The 23,487-nt window shown below is 41.3% G+C and overlaps 2 protein-coding genes across 2 annotated transcripts; one reads left to right on the forward strand and one right to left on the reverse strand.

Annotated features, from left to right (window-relative positions):
* Positions 1 to 566: 566 nt before the first annotated feature.
* Positions 567 to 12,910, reverse strand: LOC130886467 (eukaryotic translation initiation factor 1A). The gene is made up of 2 exons (XM_057788278.1): positions 12,755 to 12,910; positions 567 to 2,261 (listed from the first exon to the last, which is right to left on the reverse strand). The coding sequence occupies exon 2, from the start codon at positions 2,048 to 2,050 to the stop codon at positions 1,616 to 1,618; it is 435 nt and encodes a 144-aa protein (XP_057644261.1). The 5' UTR covers positions 2,051 to 2,261; positions 12,755 to 12,910; the 3' UTR covers positions 567 to 1,615.
* A 114-nt stretch (positions 12,911 to 13,024) lies between these two features.
* Tmed7 (transmembrane p24 trafficking protein 7) lies at positions 13,025 to 22,892 on the forward strand. The gene is made up of 3 exons (XM_057788277.1): positions 13,025 to 13,443; positions 17,309 to 17,554; positions 20,118 to 22,892. Exons 1-3 carry the CDS (start codon positions 13,240 to 13,242, stop codon positions 20,352 to 20,354), a joined length of 687 nt encoding a protein of 228 aa, XP_057644260.1. The 5' UTR covers positions 13,025 to 13,239; the 3' UTR covers positions 20,355 to 22,892.
* Positions 22,893 to 23,487: the final 595 nt, after the last annotated feature.

Here is a 23,487-nt window from a genome sequence, read left to right on the forward strand (position 1 = left end):
ATCACGCTTCTTCTGTATTAACAATTTACAGTGGTAATGGGACAAATGTCAGCTAACAGTATAGTTAGGTATGCTGCGTAGAACAAGCTACAGCAATGTGTTCTCTTTCCAGAAGACACATTGTCCTTCTGGGGAGAAAGACAATGCCAGTCCGGCACCATGTCCAGCTTCATTTTACAAAATCAGCCTTTACAAGGAACTGCATACCCATCTAAAGAGATCCACCCATCAGTGAGCAGGAAAATTGAATTTGCTTTTCTTTCTTTCTGACTGGGGAATTTTCTTAAGCTACATTATTATGGGCTAACTGGGAAAAAAGAAAAAGGTGAATACTGTTATTTTCATGTGCAGTCACCATTTAAGGGTGCCTGGAACAAAGCCTGAGAAAGCAACTACTCTTTAGGGAGAAGGCATCGAGGGCTGACGGACAAGGCTTATACTTACTTCCCACGCAGCACAGGTCAAACTGCAGACCGACAACAGCATCACTTACACGAGCTAACAGCAAGCTCATCTCTTAAGCACCAGAGTCTAATTTAAAGAAAAAGCCTCTCGCATGATGAACTAAAAATCATCCAGTCATTTATTTTTGTTACATACCAGAGAGATAATGAACATATTAAAAGGGAAAAGTATTTTTATGCCAACATATTTCACTGGGCTTCTCTTCTGGACTCTGCCATTCAGGAAAAAGGGATTGCCTTTGCATTAAGCTGTTGCTCCTCTCCCTTTAACCTACGCTTAGGTTAAGGAAGACTTTATTTATACAATTATGTAATTAACTTTAATCCATACACAGCAATTAAATTATTCAAAGCCTCAATACAGTAGCTTTTTGGAAATGACTTTTTACACAACCTACTTTGCAGAGTGAAAATGTTCCATATGCTATTAACAACCACCTTCTCTCCGCAAGTATCAGAACGTATTTATTTCACTTTTTATTTTCAATTCTTGCGTATGCCTTAGGAAAGTAAAAATTACATATAAACATTGTCAACTACTGGATTTCTAAAGTCAAGATGATTATCACCTAAGTGTTTAAGTTCTGCAATGGCTAATTTTTAAAACTCAAAATTGCTACTGATGTAATTTAAAAACTGCACTGCAAAATGCCTATTTATGGGTGGCAACAACATAAAGGCTAAAATGTACAGAACATGAAAAGTATAAAATGGCATGGCTCCATAAGTACAAAAACAGCTGCATTCTGACTACAAATGTGGAAATCTGACTCAAGTCTCAAGGCCTAAGGGCCTGAAGCAGATGTGCTGGAACTGGGGCATATTCAGCCCAGGATGCGACAGGAAACTGCAGACACAAAGCACTCACGTGCCAGAAATGAAGTGTCCCAAATGGAAAGGCAGTCTCAGCAGTGCACACTGCTCTACCCCTAAGTTCAGTTACATCTATAAGAACAAAGGGTTAACATGTCACTTACGATAACATCTTTGGTTTTCAAAGAAATATAATACTTCAAAAAATAAAAATACATCAATCTGCTTTAACAAGTCATACTCATGCTAAAAGAAGTTTTACTTAACAGCTGAAGGTCAAGATCCCAAGTATGCAAACTATCTTCAGAAAACTTGGGATGTAGCATGCTTAGGTTAGCTTAGATATCATCAATGTCTTCATCATCATCTCCAATATCATCAAACTGGATTTCATCATCATCCCCAGGACCAAATGTGTCTGTTTCATTGATTTTCGCATGTTCTGGAAGTTCTCCATACGCCTTCAGACTTCTTGCTTCATCTGCATTATACTTTAAGATTACATCAGCTTTGTTATCTTGATAGTCTCGTAGACCAATCAATATAATGTCTGAGGTATTTATCCAAACCTTTTTTCTCAGCTTTCCTCTGATGTGGCACAGCCTCCTTACACCGTCGAAACACATTGCTTCCAATCGTCCGTTTCCCAGCATTTTGATCACCTGGGCATACTCTTGCCCATCTTCTTTAAACACCAACTCTCTTTTTTCAGATTCATTTTCATTTTTACCTCTGCGCCTGTTTTTGCCTCCTTTGCCTTTATTCTTCGGCATGATGGTAAGGGTAACCACAACAGTCGAGGTGAGAGACTCTTTACTGACGTTGCCTGCAACTCCTCTCCAAGAGGAAAGGATGGGCGGCAGGAAGTGTCTTAACAGTGGTAGATTGGAAGAAACTGTGCAGTGGCTGGAACTTTCTGGTAAACTGTCAGTTCAGAAGATCCACAGGCAGCAGAAAGTGTTCCAGAGTCCTGCCTTCTGCTAGCTGCAAAAACAAAAATATCTTTAGTAAAAGTTCCCTGTAAATATTAAGTCACCATGGAGAACAGGCTGGGTCAGCTCTGGGTTGCATCGTGTTGTTTGGAATATTGACTTCTAACCTCTGCCCAGCCATGGTTTGCTCTATCTAATGAAGCAACAGCCCTGACCTGAGCTACTCCATTTTCAGTGAAAGTGCCAAGAAAGAATAGCTCCACATCTTGTTTACACGAGTAAATACCATCATCTGCTAGCACATCAGGAGACACAGACTGGTATTTTCTGCCAATAAACAGTGAAACCCACCAAATTACAAGACACATGTGCTTACACAAGCACACCAAGTTCCCTCCTCACTGGAGACTGTACCAGAAGGTGCACCCAGAGGCCGAATGTAGCAGCATGACGTCTTTGCACTTAAATAGCTGTGGTCTAGTGCCCTACAGGCCTGCCCCTGTTCCTCCAGTAGCTGTCTGCCTTCAGAACAGCCCCTCGACAATCCGAACACAGGCAGCCTCTTTGAACCCTTCTTAAGGAAGACTCTGCAACCCACCATACAGTGAGGTGCAATGTGTGATCTGGGAGTTAATATCAGTAATTAAAGTTGGAATAAAAGACCCTGTAATTGTCAGTGATCAGCTAGCAAGCAAATCTGGCTTTCTTAAATCAAATAAAATTAATGTGGGTTTATGAATTATTGTATTCAATAAATTCTGGCATTGTATTAGCTCACAGAGATCTGCCTCTTTCTCTGCCTCTGAAGTGTTGGGATTAAAGGTGTGTGCACCATGCCCAGCTCCATTTTCTGTCTTTTTTTTTTTTTTTTTTTTTTTTGGTTTTTCGAGACAGGGTTTCTCTGTGGTTTTGGAGCCTGTCCTGGAACTAGCTCTTGTAGACCAGGCTGGTCTCAAACTCACAGAGATCCCCCTGCCTCTGCCTCCCGAGTGCTGGGATTAAAGGCGTGAGCCACCACCGCCCGGCTTACTTTTCAGTTCTTTCGGGAACTTAGATATAATGCCTTTTTCTTTTCTTATATACCATCCATAGGCCAATCAGATAGAATTAACATTTAATTGAGTCTAAATATCTTAAAATGTCAAATTATTTCCTTCATGTAGATATATTTTAAATTTCTCAATTTTTTTTGCAGAATTTATTTCTGAATTTTTAATTTTTTTGAACCCAAAAATGTCATTTAAATATTTTAGTATTTTGATATTTACATAAAGATGTCCATAAAGCTTTTACTAAACTCAAAATTCCTGTCAGTCCTGAGTCTTTTTAGGGCAAGCAGGGCGAATAAACACCTACAGTTAGTAATTTTCTCCCTGGCTCTTCAAGCTCGGGACTTTATTTCTTATCACCAATATTATATTGGTGAGTTTTCTGTCATTTCTTTTTAATCCCAACAAGTTTTTCTTTTTTCGTTTTATGGTTTACAATTTTTGAAAAACAAATTGTATATTATCGATTGCCAAGAATTTATTGTCCTACTAAATTACTAGTACAGTTTTGCAAACATATTTGTTGTCACTAGATTAATTCAGCCGCTCATTTAAGGTACATACTCAAACGTATAAACTAGCCTCCTACAAGCATGCTTTCTTAGAATTGTGTTATCAACAGGCAATTCCACTTTTTAGCAATCCAACTGAGACGGAGACACGTGAGACTAGCGAGACATGGGTGTGATTTCTCTCTACTGAGTAAACCTTCAGTCATGATTCAGAACCCCACTCCTTTCTTTCTCTTTAAGTGTCCTTACATTACCATAAGTAACCACATGGATTTGACGGTTAATTGGTGCTACAATCCTTGCAAACCTACAGTTAGATCTTATGCAGAGCGCTAAGCGATATTGTCTATATTGCAACTACATGCATAATACATTTAGAGCCAGACTGTTTATGAAGTCTGGCTATTTCGTGTCCCCTTTTCTCCACTTATGTTCTCTAGGGTACCATCAAAATAACCCACATGAGACGCTATTTTAAAAAGCATTATCACTGCAGCAGTCAAGTTCCACAGCTACTTGATTTCTTAATACCTTGTCATTTCAGGTCATCAGTAGTGACAGTTGAGCAACAGTGCCCATTTCTCTACGTATTCCTCAAGTATTGCACAACACAATCTAGGGTCTGTTTCAAAGACTCTGCTTTGATTTCTGGGGCTAGTCCCAGGGTTCACTGGGTAAAGAGATGGTACAGTCATGTTGGGTAATTTGAAGGAATATTTATAAACATGCAATAGCAAACCACACCATAAAGAATAGTGCAATGCTCAGTGGGGTGGTGGTGGTGCACACCTTTAATCCCAGCACTCAAGAGGCAGAGACAGGCAGATTTGAGTTTGATGCCAACCTAGTCTACAGAGAAAATTACAGGATAGCCAAAGCTACACAGAGAAACCCTGTCTTGAACCCACCAACCCCACACAAAAGAACAGTACAATTCTCTAGGACTATAAGCAATAGCTTTGTATTTAGGGAAAGAGAGAACAGTTACTGGTACAAGTTTAAGATATTTGGGCAAAAAATTCTGACAGCCTTGCTGACACTTGTTTCTCACACGACTGTCCGTAGCTACGAGGCTTCAATTCCAGGCTCTCTGTGGGTCTGCACATCTGTCCTGACACTACAACCACACGCTGTGTGAGTTCCTGCAGTGAGCTTTAAAATGATGAGGTATGACTCACTAAACTTTGTTCTTTGGGTTTTTTTCTTTTTGACTGTCTGAGGTCTTTCCACAACCATATGATCAATCTGTCAATTTCTACAAAGGTAACTTAAATCTTGGTAGAAAATGCATTTGATCTAAAGTTAATGATTTAAACTTTTTCATATATACACAATATGTATTTGCCCCACAAATACGAGGTTATGTTTAACATTTTTTACATTATTATTTGTGACATTATTAACAAAATTTGTTAGTATCACATTGTTAGAAAATGACTACAACGGAAAACAAACTTTGGTCTTTTCATTTCCGAATTTTTTTTCATGGTATTGTGCTATCTTTAATAAAAACATGTTCTGATGGTATAGTATTTTCTTACATATTCTCTTTACTTAACAAAGGCTGCGTATGTTAGGAATGTAACCTTACTGTCTCTGACCTGCTGTACCCTGTACATTGTTCCTATTATCACAAGCCTGGAGTCTGCTTTGTTATGAGAACTGTCTTCTCTGGACAGCGGTCTGTGCCTTGGGGCAGAAGGTTTATTTCTTATGTCTCCACCTGGAAATGGAAGGACTGTGATAGCTGGATGGAGAACTATGTTTTAACTTTGACCTTTGGCATTCAGAGCATTTGTTTGTCAGTTCATCCTCCCAACTAGTGTGGAGGAACCTAAGGGACAAAGACCAGAGTCTTATTCAATTTGTGACAGACAGCCCTAGCCATGTTTTCCAGGGCTCAAGAAGAGCCAAGAAAACAAATTTGAGAAAACAAGGACATCATATTGTTCACAACAACGAGGGGCCAGTCAATAGGGAAAGATGCCCAACCTAACTACTGGTCAAAGAGATTTCTTTCAAGCTATACAATTAGCATAAGTTAAGTCAATAAGACCCACTGTGAGTTGGGAAAATTGGCTTTCTTGATCAGCTCTGCTGGAAATGGACCTGGTGGGTATGAAGAAGCAAACTGTGAACATGCTCGGATACCACAGCTCTACACTTGGTATTAAGAGGCTGTGTCCATGGGCCGCTTGTCTTCCTCTTCCGGTGTCAAGTCTGAAACAGCCTGACTGCCCTTCCTGGGGCTTTGTCTTGGTCATGTTTTGAGCTGCTAAATTTGTCATCTTACTTCAAATCAAGAGCAGGCTTACTTTACGCTTGCAGTAAAAGCGGTGGGTTGCCCATTCAGTGAGCAACCCAACTCAGCTGCAATCCAAACCCACTGTTTGCAGTAGTCATCTAAGCCTGATCACTCTTGCAGGACTTGATGGCAAGAAAACTCAATAAAAATATGTGACGTTCATGCTGCCTACTGTGGAATGAGCAAAAAAGTCTGAAAAAATGCTAATATTTCAATTTTCTTTCCTTTTTTTCTTTCTTTTTTTGGTTTTTCGAGACAGGGTTTCTCTGTAGCTTTTGAAGCCTGTCCTGGAACTAGCTCTTGTAGACCAGACTGGCCTTGAACTCAGAGATCCGCCTGTCTCTGTCTCCAGAGTGCTGGGATTAAAGGCGTGCGCCACCACTGCCTGGCTTAACATTCCAATTTTCTATAAATAATTAAATTGGGTCTATAGAAACTAATACTTAAGCAGCATGGTGTACAGGCGCATGCCTGTAATCCCAGCACTTGGGAGGCTGAGGTAGAAGATGAGGAGTCTGAGATGACCTGATGTACACAGTGAGTTCCAAGCCAGCCTTGTTTACATGGAGAGACCCAGGGGGTAAGGGAGTTTCAGCCAAGAACTGAGGACTTCCAGTGTAATGGCTTGAAAGTAAATAAAGAACACCCATCTCAATCCCTTAATTTTCAAAAAACCTTAAGAATAAAGAGTGTAGAATCCCAGTATTAAAAATGGTTTCAAACCTTGACTTTACCATTATTAGTTTTACAACCTTAATTTCTCCATATATTTAAAAACATAGTTATGTTTGTTTATGCCGAGATATATGTGTCTGTGTGTTTTGCTTCCCTATGACTTCTATGGGTCCTATGAACAAATATATCCAAACCCATATGAAAAGAACAGTTAATGTTTTGGAGCTTGCCTAGCATGCAAAAGAGCTGCGTTTCATCCCAGCACCATAAAAGCAAACTGTCCTTCACACAGCACTTAAATAGTGTTGATAGAGCCGACTACACGCTTCTTGGTGGTGGCATGGCCTTGAAACTCCATAGAGTTCTGGCAATAAACATGGTTCCCACCAGTACCTCCACTGCGAAGCTAAACTCTCAGAAAGCTAAGAAATGGGATGGATCCAGTCAAAGCCACGGCTTTAATCCTAGCCGCATCGCTTAGCAAATTAAAGACTCATGTGGTCAGAAAAGGATATACAGTAAAGTTAGATTTAGATGAAAAAACCTCTAAATGGTTTCGTGTGTGTTTAAAAATATATGTAGACTTGGAACGCAAAAGAAAAGAAAAAGGATAATGTCCTTAAAAAAAGAGAGAAGTTGGGTGTGGTGGCACACATCTTTAATCGGAGCACTTGGGAGGTAGAGGCGGTTGGATCTGTCTGAGTTCAAGGACAACCTGGTCTACAGAGTGAGTTCCAGGGCAGCCAAAGAGACACAGAGAAACCCTGTTTAATAATTTAATAATTACAGTTTTGTCTGTAATTAGGTTGAGGGCGCACACTGGAACTACGTAAATATGCTCTATGAGCTGTCTTTAGCGAGGTGCGAAATGCTGAGTAAGAACGAATGGCTGTGGCTCCACCTTAAAGGGATGTCTAACAATCACAAGTCCGTTTCAGCCAGGAAGTGGGGAAGAATGAATACATAAATGGGCATGAACCGGCTCCCTGAGCCCAGTGGAGAGAGGACATTCCAACAGTGACTCTCTGAAAGGCAGAAGTTGCTTCAACAGACCCCAAAAGGGAACTGAATGTATAGTTAACAATATATATACTTCCAAAGGACACTCACTCTTAACTGGGCTCTTCTGAGCTGTAATGTCCCTCACATAGGCTGTCCCTACCCCAGGGCCTATATGAGGCTGAAAGACATTGTTTATTATTATTCTTTCCACTGTTACTGGATGCACAGGACAGCTCGTGTAAACCCTCAGTTACGCCCAAGAACTGATCAACTTTTCAGCAGCTTCCTACCTAGAATACAGACTTACAACTACCTGTGGCTGTCAATGTGGTTTGCTTTCCAAGACATATGGCACTTTAAATAAAAAGATAACCAATCACATGTGATACAAAACAGCCTAGTAAATACACCATTTAAAGCATGCATGCCACGAAAGTCAATTATTTACAATGATTAAAATAGCATTACCATGTATATCAAAACAAAAGGGGAAGATTTTGGTGCTCTATATTACACTTCTCTACCATTCTATAACATGTCTTTAACTAATATAGTTGGGTATTCATTATGTGCCAATACAGGAGCAAGAAAGTTATATAAGGAGAGTTATATGGTGTCTTTAGAGGATTGGAGTAACTAAAGGAACAAAGTGTCTTACGTAACGGAGGAAAGCATCATGAGTTACACTGAGCATGGGGTCTAGAAAAGAGATCATCATTCATAGACTGAAACGACTGCTTTAAGCACCCCCACCCCGGCTGAAAGGATGCCTCAGCCTCTTCTGTGTTTGCCTCAGGTACTGCCCCCCACTTCGCTCTCCTGAGCATCCCTACCTTCATTCAGACCATTTCTGTGCCCCTGTGATGACTCAGAACCTCTCCATTCCAGTCACCTTGTATCAGCAGACACTGCCATCAGCCACCTAGTCAACCACTTTTTTACATAGATTAATCTTGCTTCCCTATTTATACACCTCAATCTAATCTAATGGCAGCCAGAACATTTTTTTTAACAACAGAACTCCAACCAGGTCCTTTTGTGGTTCAATTTCTTTGACGTTCTTCACCGCCCTAGGAAAGGCTCACATTCCTAACATGACTCTCTAGATGCAGCTGTTAGTGTTCTTTCTCCATTACCTAACCACTCCCCACTCTCCCTTTTGTTTGGTCTGGTGTTTTTGAGCAAATTCTGCTCAAATGTTTTAGCTGCATTACTTCTGTAAACCTCGGAAAGCAGAACAAGGCAGCGCCTGTGCCTGTGTAGTAATCTGGAAAGTGAACAGCACCACCTGGTGGCCAAAGGCTGTTGGGGCAATGAGGTTTCCTGAAACAGAAAGGCAGCGTGGCTCTCACTACACAGAGCCTTCCAATTGGGGGTTTAAAATACTGGCCCTTATAGAGACACCCTGCCTCGAAAATCCAAAAATAAATAAATAATAATAAAAAACTACTGGCCCAAAATATCAAGCTCATAACACCAAATTTTAATTCTGCCACGTTGAGGAACTTCTACAAAGAGACAAGCAATATGGTCTACCATACTTCCTGACGAGTTAACCATCCAGGAATTGACTGGATTCACGGCTTTTAGAGATTTCTTCCGTAGTTGCCATTTCAGCTCCTGGTTAGCAGTTTCTGGAACTAGTGGTTTTGACCCTCTGCTTTTTCCTAGAGACAAACGTGCCCTGTCTGACAAAGCAATGTCAGGGCTTCCTCGTGGCTTTGTTCTCTATTCGGGATCAGATAGGCTGTCACACTCACACACCAAATTTACTGTGGGGAAATTACAGGCTGTAGAAGCGCTCAGATTTAGGAATATGGACTCCAAGCATCTGTCCTGTGTCTGTCTGTCTCTTGAAACAGAAATTATGAAAAGGGGCTGGGCTGACTGATGGCCCAGTGGGTTAAGTGCCTGCTGCCCAAGCATGAGGACCTGAGTTCAGACCTGCAGAGCTCATAAAGTCAAAGGGGGTGCCCTGTGCCTGCAACCCCAGAGCTAGGGAGACAGGCAGGAAGATCCCTGGGCTTGCTAGCCAGCCTGTCTAGCCCAACCTGTGAGATCCTGGATAACGTGTTTCCAAACCCAAGCAGAGATCAATAGGAGGCACTTTATTATCAACTGCTGTCCTCCACATCTGCATGAGTGCTGAGTACTGGGTCCATGTGACATTTCTTAAATATGAAAGATATCTGACAAGTTTTTACTATACTTATGAAATATGGTCATGTCCCTTATACCATGTAACAAATAACCACCAACTTGGTGATTTAAAAATAACAAGCTTATTCCCTGACAGCTGAAGTGAAGGTACTGGCTCACTCTGTCTGGAGGCTCTGAAGAGCTTCTCTCCCAGCTTCTCGGGACTACACACCACTCAAATCTGTGTGTCTTTTCTCTATCAGGTCACTGCACTTAGGGCACTAGATTGAGGATAATCTCTTCTGGGGATCTTAATTTAACAATAACTGCAGAAATCTTACTTCCAAATGAAGCGATATCCACAGGGATGGGAATGTGGTCTTTTTTAAAAAAATATTTATTTATTATGTATACAATATTCTGTCTGTGTGTATGTCTGCAGGCCAGAAGAGGGCGCCAGACATCATTACAGATGGTTGTGAGCCACTATGTGATTGCCGGGAATTGAAATCAGGACCTTTGGAAGAGCAGGCAATGCTCTTAACCACTGAGCCATCTCTCCAGCCCTGAGAATGAGGTCTTGGAATTGTGTCTGAAGGTATACAACTCAACCTATCACACACAGTATGTTTGAAAATGAAGCATAATTACATCAAATAAAAGGAAAGGATAGGAAAGACACTGCTTTACTACTTTTATAAATCTAGACTCATGGAAAAGCCTGAATGCTCACCTCCTTCAATCTGCTATGCTGTGTTGATTGAAACACATGAAAAATCCAGCCTCAAAAACTACAAACCCTCTGAAAGATCTTCAGAAACCTCCAGGAGACTTCAGAAGATACTCTGAGAATCATGCTCCACAGTAAATACTCTAAGGTACATTGTACTGTAAGGTATAAAATTATGCAAAGTGGGGCTGGAGAGACTGCTCTTCCAGAGGTCCTGAGTTCAATTCCCAACAACCACGTGGCGGCTCACAACCATCTCTAATGAGATCCACTGTCCTCTTCTGGTGTACAGGCAAACATGCAAACAATACTGTACACATAATAAATCTTAGCCAGCAGGGCAGGGGTGGTCCATGCCTTTAATCCTAGCACTCAGGGGCAGAGGCACACGGGTCTCTGAGTTCAAGGCCAGGCTGGTCTGTGGAGTGAGTTCTTAGGCAGGCATCAAAGCTACAGAGGAACTGTCTCAAAAACAAAACAAAAAAATAATTTTAAAAATATGAAAAGTGAAACTTCCAGGTCATGTATGTATCCCATAGTATATGTGTATCTTTGGCTTTCCCCAAAGTGGTTGTCCAGTTCACCTTTCTACTAGAGGTGCACAGCCAGGTCTAGCATTGCTAGACTGTGGAAGCAGCCACACCAACACTCCCTTCTTTCTAACCTCGCTTCTAGCCCTCTCCTTGCTATTTAGTTGTTTTGGCCACCAAGATTGCCTTTGTTATACTACACTTACAGAAATAAAATGTTTATCATTAAAAAAAATTGTCTGGTAATATTTAATTGCGATTAAAAGTGATATTGCGCTGATTTTTATTACTTTTTTTGAGATTATAGTTATATCATTTCCCCTTTCCTCCCTCACAAACCCCTCACACTGTACTGAGATTTTAAATCTTACTTCTTTCCTATTTGCACTGTCCTCTAAGAAGAAAGAAGGCAGACTGGTCTGGGTGTGTCCTAGAAATCCCCTCCACCCCCACCCCCGCAGGGCTGAAGAGTCAGCCTAGGACCAGCTCTCCTACTGAGTCACGTTACCGCTCAGTTCTTTTTTCTTTTCTATTTTGTTCGGGTTTTTTTGTTTGTTTGTTTGTTTGTTTGTTTGTTTGAGACTGGGTTTCTCTGTGTATCACTGGCTGTCCTAGAACTCACTCTGTAGATCAGGCCTGCCTCTGCCTCCCTGAGTGCTGGGACTGCGGGCCGAGGTTAGTTTAAAAGAGCACTACCTTTTACCTCACCCAGCTCAGTCAGAAAACAGAACCTACAGTTCTCACTGTCAAATTCAGTTTTACTTTTACTCGCCAACAAAATAATATTTGTTTCTGGCCCGGTTCTCAGGAAGGTGTAGTCTCTCCCCAGTCTAGATGAAATTAAGACTGTGACCTCTGGCCTCCATTCCTTTGGCCACTGCAGAAGCTTTGGGTGCCCCAGGCCATAGAATAGACTTCCGTCTCCTCTCCTTTTATATAACCTACCCCACCCTCACTCACAAACCCCCGTACTAATAAAGTCCATCCCTGCCTTTTTCTAAAAAAAAAAAAAAGAAAGAAAAGAAAAAGCAAGAAAAAAAAAGCCACCACCTGACTGGCAGACGCATCGTAAAATGTATTAAGAAACGCCATGTTGCTCATAGGTAAATTAGTAATTCTGCTGTAATTCTACCGTGTTGGATCCTCAACTCCCTAATCAGCACAAGAGACACAATGACCACTTACTCTGGCGGAAGGACCCTGAAAAGGGGCGCACAACAGACGTGTGCTTCTATTAAACCGAAACTTAGCTAGTGCTCACCACGTGCCAGCCCCTCCTCTAGAGGCCCTTCCCAGATCATGAACCCGTGCAATAATCCGTATTTATCAGCACTCTTTAGATGAAGGCAGAGAGTTTAAGCATCCAGGCAGAGGTCAGAGGGCCGGGAGGTAACGAGCAGGGATTAGAAATCCCAGTCTCGTGTTCGGCTCTGAGAACATGCGCTCTTTGCCTAAGCCGCCTCCTCCACCACTGTTACAATTAACAAGACAGCCTCCTGCAAACCAGAAAGCGCTCCGCCACTGGCGATGAGTCCCCGCTCCTCGCCCCCGCCCCGGTGAGCTCTTCAGAGTCCCGTGGAGCGTCCCCCAACTCCGTACTCACGGTGACAAAACGCAGCGGAAGCCCTTCACCACCGCAGCCTGGCGAGCAGCGAGACCACGCGCCCCTCCTAGGCAACGGCCGGCCACGCCCCTTCCGTGGAGTTCCCGCGCGGCCCCGCCCCTCGCCCTAGGAGGCCGCCCCCGCAACGCCGAGGCCTCGCGCGCTTCCACGTCCTCACTCCAACGCCTCGCCCGCCCCCCGGATATCACATCCGGGTCGCTGGGGCCTGCCCCGGCCCCGCCCCTTCCGCCGAGGCGCCCGCTGTACTTCCGGTCAGCGAGGCCTCTTCCTCCGCTGGTCTGCCGGCTGTGCCCCCGCGTCCCTCGGCTCTTCCCGGAGCGGCGCCGGTTCCCTCAGCGCGTCTCTTCGGAAGCCCGCGCTCGTTCCCCGTCGCACGCGTCGCTGAGGCTCGCGGGCCGGCGGGGGCCGGGCCTGCTGCGCGCGTCGAGGCCCCGCAGCTCCGTTGAGGCCGCCGCGCTGCCGGGATGATGCCGGAGTCGGCGCCGTCGCCGCGCTGGGCGGCCGCAGCGGGCCGTTGGGGATGCAGGCTGCTTCCGCTGCTGTGGGGGCTGCTGCTGCTGTCGGGCCCGAGCGGCGCCTCCGAGATCACCTTTGAGCTGCCCGACAATGCCAAGCAGTGCTTCTACGAGGACATCACTCAGGGCACCAAGTGCACCCTGGAGTTCCAGGTACCCCCGGCCCCAGCCACTGTGGTTGGCCTAACCTGAGTCACATCGGTTATGGAGGCAGGGCATTGTGAATATAGAAATGCTTCCTGTGGCTGTGACATTCTCCGGTTCATTGAATTTAAGCCCTATTAAATAACTTTCGTCTTTAAAAAATTAAGGGATTTATTTTAAGTTGTTTCTGCACACAAATGCCCAGCTCTCTACTCCTGTAATCCACAACTCCAGTGTAATCGGATTTAATATAACTCCATGATCTTTTAGGGTCGGGGAGGGGGTTGTTTTTGTATGACCCCGGACTCTTGGTTACTGCAGACGTGATTGGAAGCTCTCTGTTAGGGGATTTTTAAAGATCATCTGTCAAGGGTGTTGTAAAAAAAAAAAAAATTGTGATTACACCAGAGGCTCTTTCTCAGTTTGGGGACAGTGCAAACCAGGAACTTTTCTCTTCGATGTGATTTCTTAAAGTAGACTAAAACAGCCTCCCGTTTTTGTCCATAGGCTCATTTAACATTCCAGCAGTTCTGGAGTGCTAGGTGACTCGTAGTCACCTGTAACTGGAGCTGCATCCCTTTGTTATCCAACAACCTCTGGCCTCGACTGGCGCTCATATGCACACACTCTCTCCCAGACACGCCCATACACATAATTGGAAATAATAAACGTATTTTTTTTAAAGAAGCGATAATAGCTTCGACTAGGTTAGCATAGTGCAGAAGGAGAAAAACAAAAGGTAAAATCGACAGTACTTGGTAATTTGTGTTTATATTGGTGGTAATACTTGATGAGGGAGGGAGAAGAGACTAAGGGTCAAAAAAAGCATTGAGGATATATGTGTGTATCAATTCTCATAATTACAAAGGAATTGTAAGATGTAAGTCAGACTTTCCTGAGTTCAATATACATTTCCTGAACTTTATATCTGTAGATAATATGCTTGGTGCTATAACAGTTTTAAAAAATCTCTTATGTATACAGAATGCCAAAATTTTTATATATGTTCTTTCTCAAGAAAACTAATATAAAATAGAGAAGAGTTTGTATTCCTTTCAATTGGTAAAACAGAATCCAAGGTGGGCTTAGATCCAAGATCACCCAACTTGTAAGGACTAGAAATGAGAGTCTCAAGATGAACTCTATTGTAGTACCGCCTAGAGTAGACACAGTCTGGATATTAAAGTGCAGTGATACACGGGCAGAATGCTGGCAGGGGACAAAGCGCTCACCAGGGGAAATGTAGTGGCGCAGTGAGGTTTGAGCTGCCCGAGGAAGGATGATTAAGGTTTGGTCTGCAATACAGCAGAGGAGGAAAGGGCACACTGAAGAGATAGTTTGAAAGTTCCAGCAGGCCTGGCATTAGGCTAAGCTCTGGTACTAAAGTCTTAGCAGAATAGTTTGGCTGGGGCTGGAGAGATGGCTCAGAGGTTAAGAGCACTGGCTACTCTTCCAGAGGGCCTGAGTTCAATTCCCAGCAACCCCTGTGACTCACAGCCTTCTATAATGAGATCTGGTGCCCTCTTCTGGCATGCAGGCAGAACACTATACATAATAAATTTTAAAAAAAAATTGCTTTATGGCTGTGCGAGCTGAGAGTTCTAAGAGGTGATTTTGGATCAGATTGTCTTTTTTTCCCCTGTAACTAACATGAGTTGTATTTGGTCTCTCTGCTCTCCTGTAGCCCAATTCCTGACTCAGAGCTCTGCTCTAAAGTTTAGTTACCTGTGCCTATATGGCCAGAAGACAACTCAGACAAAACTCAGCTCTGGTTTCTCTGGTTGCAAGGTGTTCCTTTCACACTTGAATGGTCCTGGTCTGAGTACATCTGGCCCAGATGGCAAAAAGGAAGGGCAAAGAAGGCCCATACCTGATCTCTCCAGATCTCTGTGAGAACTTTTGGCAATGTTTTATATTACATTGTCTTGTAAACTAGGTTTATAAACATTTGCAGTAGCCGGGCGGTGGTGCCACACGCCTTTAATCCCAGCACTTGGGAGGCAGAGGCAGGCGGATCTCTATGAGTTCGAGACCAGCCTGGTCTACAAGAGCTAGTTCCAGGACAGGCTCCAAAACCACAGAGAAACCCTGTCTCAAAAAAACCAAAAAAAAAAAAAAAAAAAAAAAAATTTGCAGTGTTAGGTCCTGTGATATGTTGGCAAACAAATTCTGTTGAACCCCATTGTCATTAGAGATGTTAGGCAGAGAGCTTGTGAAGTCTGGGGGTGACAACAGGAAGTTGCTGAGGCAAGAGGTGGTAGGGAGTGCATGCTGATATGATAGATCTCGTCTCTTGAGGTATAGTGAGTGTTCAAAAGATTTTAAGTAAGGGATTTTTTTTATTGAAGGATAAAAATAGATAAGACACCCCCACTCCCACCCCACAAGGAGAAATTGCAAGTTGTGGGGTGCTGCAGCTGACATCTAATATACTGAGATTGCAGAGAGATTAGTCCTAAATGTGAATGTGATATGGTGCCCAGAATACAGCCCCTACTACCAGGTTGGGAAACCCCATGTTAGAAGAGATTAGATTTGAGAACGTTTAGGCATTTAGGACCATAGTATATCATGGATTAGTAATGGACGGTTTAAGATGGTCAAGAAAGTGTGATCTTGTGAACAGATGGTGGAATTTGAGTTTGAGATGATACCCAATTTTAGTCGGAACAGGTGAGCAAATTTAGAAGAGGTACTGTTAACTAAAGTAAGGTACTTGTTTTTAAATTTGATAGAACAAATGTGGCTGGTAACCAAGTCTTTTTTTTTTCAATTTGTTTTATTCAGAGTCCTGTAATCAGGTATGAATATCTAGATATGTTAGAATGAAGACATTTTCTCTTAGAAGAAAGGGTATTTTTTATTTTTAAAGAGAAGGGTAAATGCCCTGTTTATTAAATGCTTTTTAAAATTGTAGCCCCAAATGTTTTATCTGGCCATGTGTGCTGGCATACATGTAATCCCACCTTCTTTGTAACTGAAGTGGTGAGTTACAAATTTGTAGTAGGCCAAGCAGTGGTAGTGCACGCCTTTAATCCCAGTACTTGGGAGACAGGCGGATCTTGCTCTGGTCTATAGAGCAAGTTTCAGGACAGCCAGGCCTCAGAAAAATCCTGTCTCCAAAAACCAAAACACAAAACTGAAAGGAAAAAAAACAAAACAAAACGTGTGCTGGCTGGAGGGAGAGTTTACCCGTTAAAGGCTTGCAACCAGATCAAGTTTGTAGTCATTCTGATCAGGTTAGCAAGATCTAGTCCACAAGCAAAATCAGGCAAGGGGTGTAGCTCACTGGTATAATATTTACATAGCATTGCACAGCCCTAGTCTTAATCCAACGGGTTCATTCATTTATATTTGTACTTGTACGTGTTTGTGTGTATAATATATATGTGTACATTATAGCTCTGCAAATACAAATTATATCTTGTGTGACTATTGAAACAAAAGGTCATATAAGTAATAGAAATTTCTTTGAAGTCTAACTTAGACCTCTTTGTCTTACTGATGCATAATGTCAATGGTATGTTAGCCAAGAGAAAGCCTGAAATAACATTTCTGTACCATCCACTTTCGTGGTTAGAGATTGCCAAAACTGTTCTCTCACCATTTTGTTTTTGCTATAGCAACCAGTACAGTTGTCTGAATGGTTGATATGATTACATTTCCTCTCTACTGTTAGGAGGGACCTCTTCACTTTCTATAAAGCTTTAGTTGAACTGAAATTTTAACTCTGTCTTTAATCCACTGGTAAAAATCAGGGTCTGTGAAGTTGTGATAGGAAGACCTCTGTCACCCTTATTGTCATTTTAGCAAGAAACTTGGTTGATTTTGTTTTCAAATGTTAGCTACCGTGATCACTGTAACTCTCTTCCAGGTCATCACTGGCGGTCACTACGATGTAGATTGTCGACTAGAAGATCCTGACGGTCAGGTGTTGTACAAGGAGATGAAGAAACAGTACGACAGTTTCACCTTCACTGCCTCCAGAAATGGGACATACAAATTTTGCTTCAGCAATGAGTTTTCTACTTTCACACACAAAACGGTGTATTTTGATTTTCAAGTTGGAGAAGACCCACCTTTGTTTCCCAGTGAGAATCGAGTCAGTGCCCTTACCCAGGTAATAAAAAAGAGCTGAAGAGCATTGCTTAAAAGGGGGAAGAGTACATAATGTAATAGCATGTATTCACTCCTTGATGAACATTGAATTTTGAAATGGTTTAAAAATCTAAATTCCTGCAGATTAGATATTCAAAAGATAATGAGACCTCTGTGGTGCAACCCCATGTTCAAAGATGTTATGAACCCCTACGTGTAGAGAAAGGAAGAAGTGTTAACGCGGGTGGTAGCTCACAGCTCGTCTCCCGTTGCTGGGACAGAGCTGAAGATAACCAACCCAGGTGGGGAAGGGTCATTTTGGTTCATGTGTCTTAGTTTGCAGTTCTGGTCAGCTGACCTGTGGAGAAGTAGAACACTGCCAGGGATGCGCAGTAGAGGAAAGTTGCTCACCTTCACTGCAGCAAAGAGAGAGGAGGGCCAGGATCCTAGTATACCCTTCAAGGTTGAACCCCCAAAGACATAACTCCATTCTAGTAGACACTGTCACCTAAAGATTCTCTCTTCTCCATTGGCGGGCACTGGGGATCCATACCATAGCAGCCACTAAGATAGAAAAGTAGCAAGGCTAATAATTCCAGTGTTCTAAAGCATCTTCTTTCAGTTGTGAAGGAATGCTACAGTATCATAGATGGCTTTAAATATGGATGGAGTGTTGGCTTAGCAGTTAAGAGTGCTTGCTGGTCTGTAGAGGACCCAGCAATCATCAGTAACTCTAGTTCCCCGTGATCTGATGCCCTCTTCAGACCTTGGTGGGCATACGTACATGCAGAAAACACTCGTGTGTGTGTGTGTGTGTGTGTGTGTGTGTGTGTGTGTGTGCGTAAATGGAGAAAAAAAATCTTAATAGAAAGAACTGCTCTAAATCATTAGAAAAATAGAAATAAAGGTGAAAAAAGGTCAGCCATGCATTACCATCAATAAATATGGATATGGGGCTCGCTATTTTGTTCTTTGAATATATATGAAAATTTTCACTTTTAATGATTTAAAAATTAGCCTATATCTCAAAAATTGTAGGAATGAATTTAACTTAATTGCAGTAATTTTCTCCAACATAACAGTTCTCTGGTTTTTTTGTTTGGGTATTTGGGGGGGGGAGGTTGATGCAGGGTTTCTTTGTGTAGCACTGACTGTCCTGGAACTCACTCTGTAAACTAGGCCAGCCTCGAACTCACAGATATCTGCCTGCTTCTGCCTCCCAAGTACTGGGATTAAAGATATGCACCACCACACCAGCAAGTATAACAGTTCTTAATTCATGCTTCCTGACATAATCCAAGTGGTTCTTACATGTTAATTGCTATATTGCCTATCAGAAGGTCTTGTTCTATAGTCCAAGCTAGTCTACAACTCACCACATAATCCAGTAGGTCTACTTGTGCTTTGATCTTCTTGTCCAAACTCGCCCGGTTTCATATTATAGGCATGCATACCTGGCAGTAAAATTTGAGTAAATAGGTTATTTCCTAATATCTGTGTATCTTAATTAAAATTAAGACAAAGTTAGATGTGTCTTTTAAATTTTTCCTACATGGTTTGTGAGATAAAATAGTAATGAATTGTGTATTTCATTTCCAGGATTAGGTTTTCAACAGTAGAATATTAAACCCTGGTGTGTGTGTGTGTGTGTGTGTGTGTGTGTGTGTGTACACACATATACATATATATATTTAAAAAGTATAACCATTTTTAAATCAGATAACAATCATACAAAAAATAAAATGTCATCCAAATTGAGGACCACAAGCCATTTAATAGTGATGCTGAAACTTGAATGTACTGGGCATGTACACATTGGTTTAGTCACTGGCCTGATGGAGATTTATTTATCGAAGAGGTAGTTGTTTAGAAAAAGATAACTCTGGGGCTGGAGCGTTGGCTCCGCAGTTTAGAGCACTTGTTGCTCTTGCAGACGACCCAGGTTTGGCTCCCAGCACCCATGTGGTAGCTCACAACTGTCTGTAATTACAGTTCTTGGGATCCAGTACCCTCTTCTGGATTCTTCTGGCACCAGGCATGTACATGGTGTACATGCACATATGCCTGCCAGACATTCATGTGCATTAAAAAAAACCCTAAAAACTGATTTGAAGAATAACGGTCATTCTCTACCCACTGTCAGATTCAAAAGTTAGCTAAAGATGTTGATAATACTTTTGCCTGTTTAAAGTTTCAGATAACTTTGATTAGTTGGGTTTGGGTCTTTTGCATATTTGGTTTATTTTTTAGAGTATGCTGGTTGTGTCCTCTGCTCCCATTATTGGTGAATTTACTAACCTACTATTCTTTTAGTTCTTAAGAACCTTTTGAAATTTAATAGCCACTGACCCTAACTAAAAAAGGAAAATGTTCACTTAGTTAGTTTGTGTCCCATCAACTGCCTTAGAAGTGTGGCATCCTGGTTGGGGGAACAGGCCTCTTTCAGTGGTTGGCCCAGGGGAATGTATAGAAGAGCATCGCTGCCAGGGCAACTAATAAGAGTGAAAGAGTAGTTGCCAGCTCACTACAGCAGAAGGTATAGAACTATGAAAGACGTTAAACTAACTGGAAATGTTTCTGTTTAGATGGAATCTGCTTGTGTTTCCATTCACGAAGCTCTGAAGTCTGTCATCGACTATCAAACTCATTTCCGACTGAGGGAGGCTCAAGGCCGAAGCCGAGCAGAGGATCTAAATACAAGAGTGGCCTATTGGTCAGTAGGAGAAGCCCTCATTCTTCTGGTGGTTAGCATAGGGCAGGTGTTTCTTCTGAAAAGTTTTTTCTCAGATAAAAGAACCACCACAACTCGTGTTGGATCATAACTACGCTTTCAGATGCACCAAGCCACTGTAATTACTGTCCTCTAACTCTAGGTACTGAAGATTTAATATTGGCAGCATTCTAAAACCCTTCTCATACGTGCTGGGAGAGATGTACGATGCAGATCCCCATGGGGAGAGGACACCTTTTTTATTTGTAAAGATGGAAAAACTTTGGACCTTAATGCAGCTATTCATATGAAATACCTAACACCAATGATCTACTTTTTCTTGGTTTATATGTACTCTTCATACACTAAACTTTGGTATTCTGATTCCTTTTAACCATTTAAAAATCCTTTTCTTAATAGGTAGTTGAGACTTTAAAAAACAATCTTAGATTTAATGTCTGTGTATTACAGAGGAAGAAAACTGCCTTTTAATTGTTTATAGTGAATAAAGTTTGTGTTTTTAAGAAAACCAAAAGTGATTAACTGTAGCCAAGCCCTATTCTGCACTGCTTAATTTTATGGGGGAAAATAATCTACCATAGAACTATTAGTTAATATTGATACAATTTTCATTGATATATCATGATATAATTTATTTCTTGCTAGTTTGGAAAATGTACAGGTGTTTGCTTGTTTTCTCTCATTCTGTGATTTATAACTAGCTGTTATTTGTTTAGAGGTGTTGCCACCACTCAGAAAAAATGCATAACAGACCTTAAAAATCAGACCGTGTAACTTAGGATAAAGAATATGAGACACTACAATGTGGGTAATGAAATAGAAACATTTTTAGTGAGTTGTCCGCGACATTGCATTTCCAAGGCTTTTACAAAGAAAAGAGGGGATCTGAGTCATTTGAACGTTCTGGTCACGTCATTCCCAGCTTCAGTCTACAGTTGTGACCTGGTACCACATAGGTGCCATACTGACGATGTGTTGCACTGAGAAGTCAGTTTTTCTCTTCATTTCTCTCTTGTTTCTACAGATTCTGACTGGCAGCCCTAAAATTACAAATTTTGAATGCTGTGAATGTTTCCTATTTTAAAGTCTTTAGAATTGGTTCTACTGTTTGTGTCTTACACTTGTGTGGATTAAGCTGATTGAAATGAGATTTTGATCCAAGTATTCAGAATAGGATACATAATGATGGAAAATTGTATAGGTAGCAGGCTTCTCTTCTGTTGAAAAGAGGATAACCATGGCAGTTGCTTTTCAGTCATGCCTCTTCACCACAGGTAATGAGAATCAAATGAGTCTCATGCTGTGGAGACTTTAACACTTGACATCATAGGATAGTGACTGACTAGCGATTCTAGTTTTTTACCATTACTGACTAGAGAAGTTGACTCTTAAATTTAAGCCATCTTAAGATGCGCACACGCATGCACACACACTTCTGCATGCAAGAGCAAAATGAGTTCAGGTTGTCTTGCTTACTAATTTCAGATGTCCCAGTGTAGAAGGAGTAAACATGTTTTCCATCTCTTAGGGTCTTGACGACTAGACCACTACTCCTTAAACAGACTTTACAAACAGATTAAGAAGAGTTTAAGATTTTGGAGATTTATCCATTTGAGTTCTTGTATTGAAGTTGTCCTGCAGCTTTTTAAAATGTCTCATCTACTTAGCTGTGAATGTTTTAATCACCAATGTTAATGTGGTTACTCAGCATGGGCACATATTAAATGCCATATCTGGTTGCCATGGGCTCTTCAGATACTTTACACTGTAATTAAATGGAGTCAGGTATAGATTCTGCCAGGCTTGGCATAATAATGCCCTCACTTAATCTGTGCCTCTCAAAATGTCATGATAGTAAATATTACTATAAATCATTTTTAATGAAACCATGAGTCAAACATGAAATCAGCAGTTACCTAATGTCAGAAATAGTATGAATTTAGTTTCATTTCTTAATAGCTCGCTAAATTTTGACAGCTATCTGTTCAACTGGTATGAATATATAAGAAAATACATACCCAACATAAATGCTGTGATACTGTTTTCCTCCTATGATGTATTTTGTAGCTTGTCTTTTTTTTTCTATAATCTTTATATAAGTTGTTGCAGGAGTTTGAATTTTCCAAATATTTTTTTTGTTTGGTCATATCATATTTGAACATCATAATTGTATTATTTTTAAAGTAAATAATGGAAAGCAACTTTATACATGAGTTATTTCAATATGAAATATTGAATGAAGATATGTTTTAAGATATTGCTTTGCTAATAATCTAAACATTCTTTTGTTCTATTAAAACTATAGTTTGTGACTTACAACTTTTCCTTTGGGCTCAAATAATCACCTTTGAAAATACAGTGGACTGAAGCAGTTTACTGAACGGTTCCATTTATGCCTATGCTATCCATCTTTTGTTTCAGTTTCTTAAGTGTATCATTTATAGTTAAGTAGGATAAAGCTATGAGTTTTGTTTTCAAAAATTAGGCAAATTAATATATAAATAATACAAAGGATTTTTGTTTACTTTTGAAAAAGAATTTTCTCTAAAGATGGTTCCACAGGATTGCACCAATCAGTTTCATGTAAAATAAAAAATTTTAAAAAATCAGCAAATTGACTTGTTTCTATCAGAATTTAATTCTTTCTAAAACTCTTTAGAAATACACAGCTCATAGTACTGTTTCAGACTGGGCAGTGTTAATGTTTTAAATGGTTTCAGAGAGGAAAGAAAGACAAAAGAGATTAGCCAGTGTATAGCAACTGGCCAGGTGTGGTGGCACACAGCACCTTTGATCCCTGCACTCAGGAGACATGGGCAGGCAGATCTCTGAGTTTGGGGCCAGCCTGTCTACTGGGTGAGTTCCAGGACAGCCAGAGCTAAACAGAGAAACCATGTGTGTTTCAAAAAATGAACAAAGAATAAAAATAACACCGCTCATAGTATTGTTCTGCAACAGTAGTGTTTATTTTTTGTTTCATAGAGGAGGACATGGGAGGAACTAACGAAAATATTATAAAGAAGGGTGCAACCACTGCCTTGTTTTTTTATCCTTAAAATTCTTAATGAAAATATTCGTGGCCGGGCGGTGGTGGTGCACGCCTTTAATCCCAGCACTCGGGAGGCAGAGGCAGGAGGATCTCTGTGAGTTCGAGGCCAGCCTGGTCTGCAAGAGCTAGTTCCAGGACAGGCACCAAAAACTTCAGAGAAACCCTGTCTCGAAAA

The sequence above is a fragment of the Chionomys nivalis genome, chromosome 14 (genome assembly GCF_950005125.1).
Source record: "Chionomys nivalis chromosome 14, mChiNiv1.1, whole genome shotgun sequence".
Lineage (NCBI taxonomy): Eukaryota > Metazoa > Chordata > Mammalia > Rodentia > Cricetidae > Chionomys > Chionomys nivalis.

What these genes read in the sequence shown, in the direction of transcription:
- Tmed7 (XM_057788277.1), top strand. Translation starts at nt 13,240, where the DNA reads ATGATGCCGGAGTCGGCGCCGTCGCCGCGCTGGGCGGCCGCAGCGGGC. An exon ending in AGTGCACCCTGGAGTTCCAG is followed by an intron (nt 13,444 to 17,308) that starts GTACCCCCGGCC and finishes ACTCTCTTCCAG; the next exon opens with GTCATCACTGGCGGTCACTA. An exon ending in GAGTCAGTGCCCTTACCCAG is followed by an intron (nt 17,555 to 20,117) that starts GTAATAAAAAAG and finishes GTTTCTGTTTAG; the next exon opens with ATGGAATCTGCTTGTGTTTC.
- LOC130886467 (XM_057788278.1), bottom strand. Translation starts at nt 2,050, where the DNA reads ATGCCGAAGAATAAAGGCAAAGGAGGCAAAAACAGGCGCAGAGGTAAA.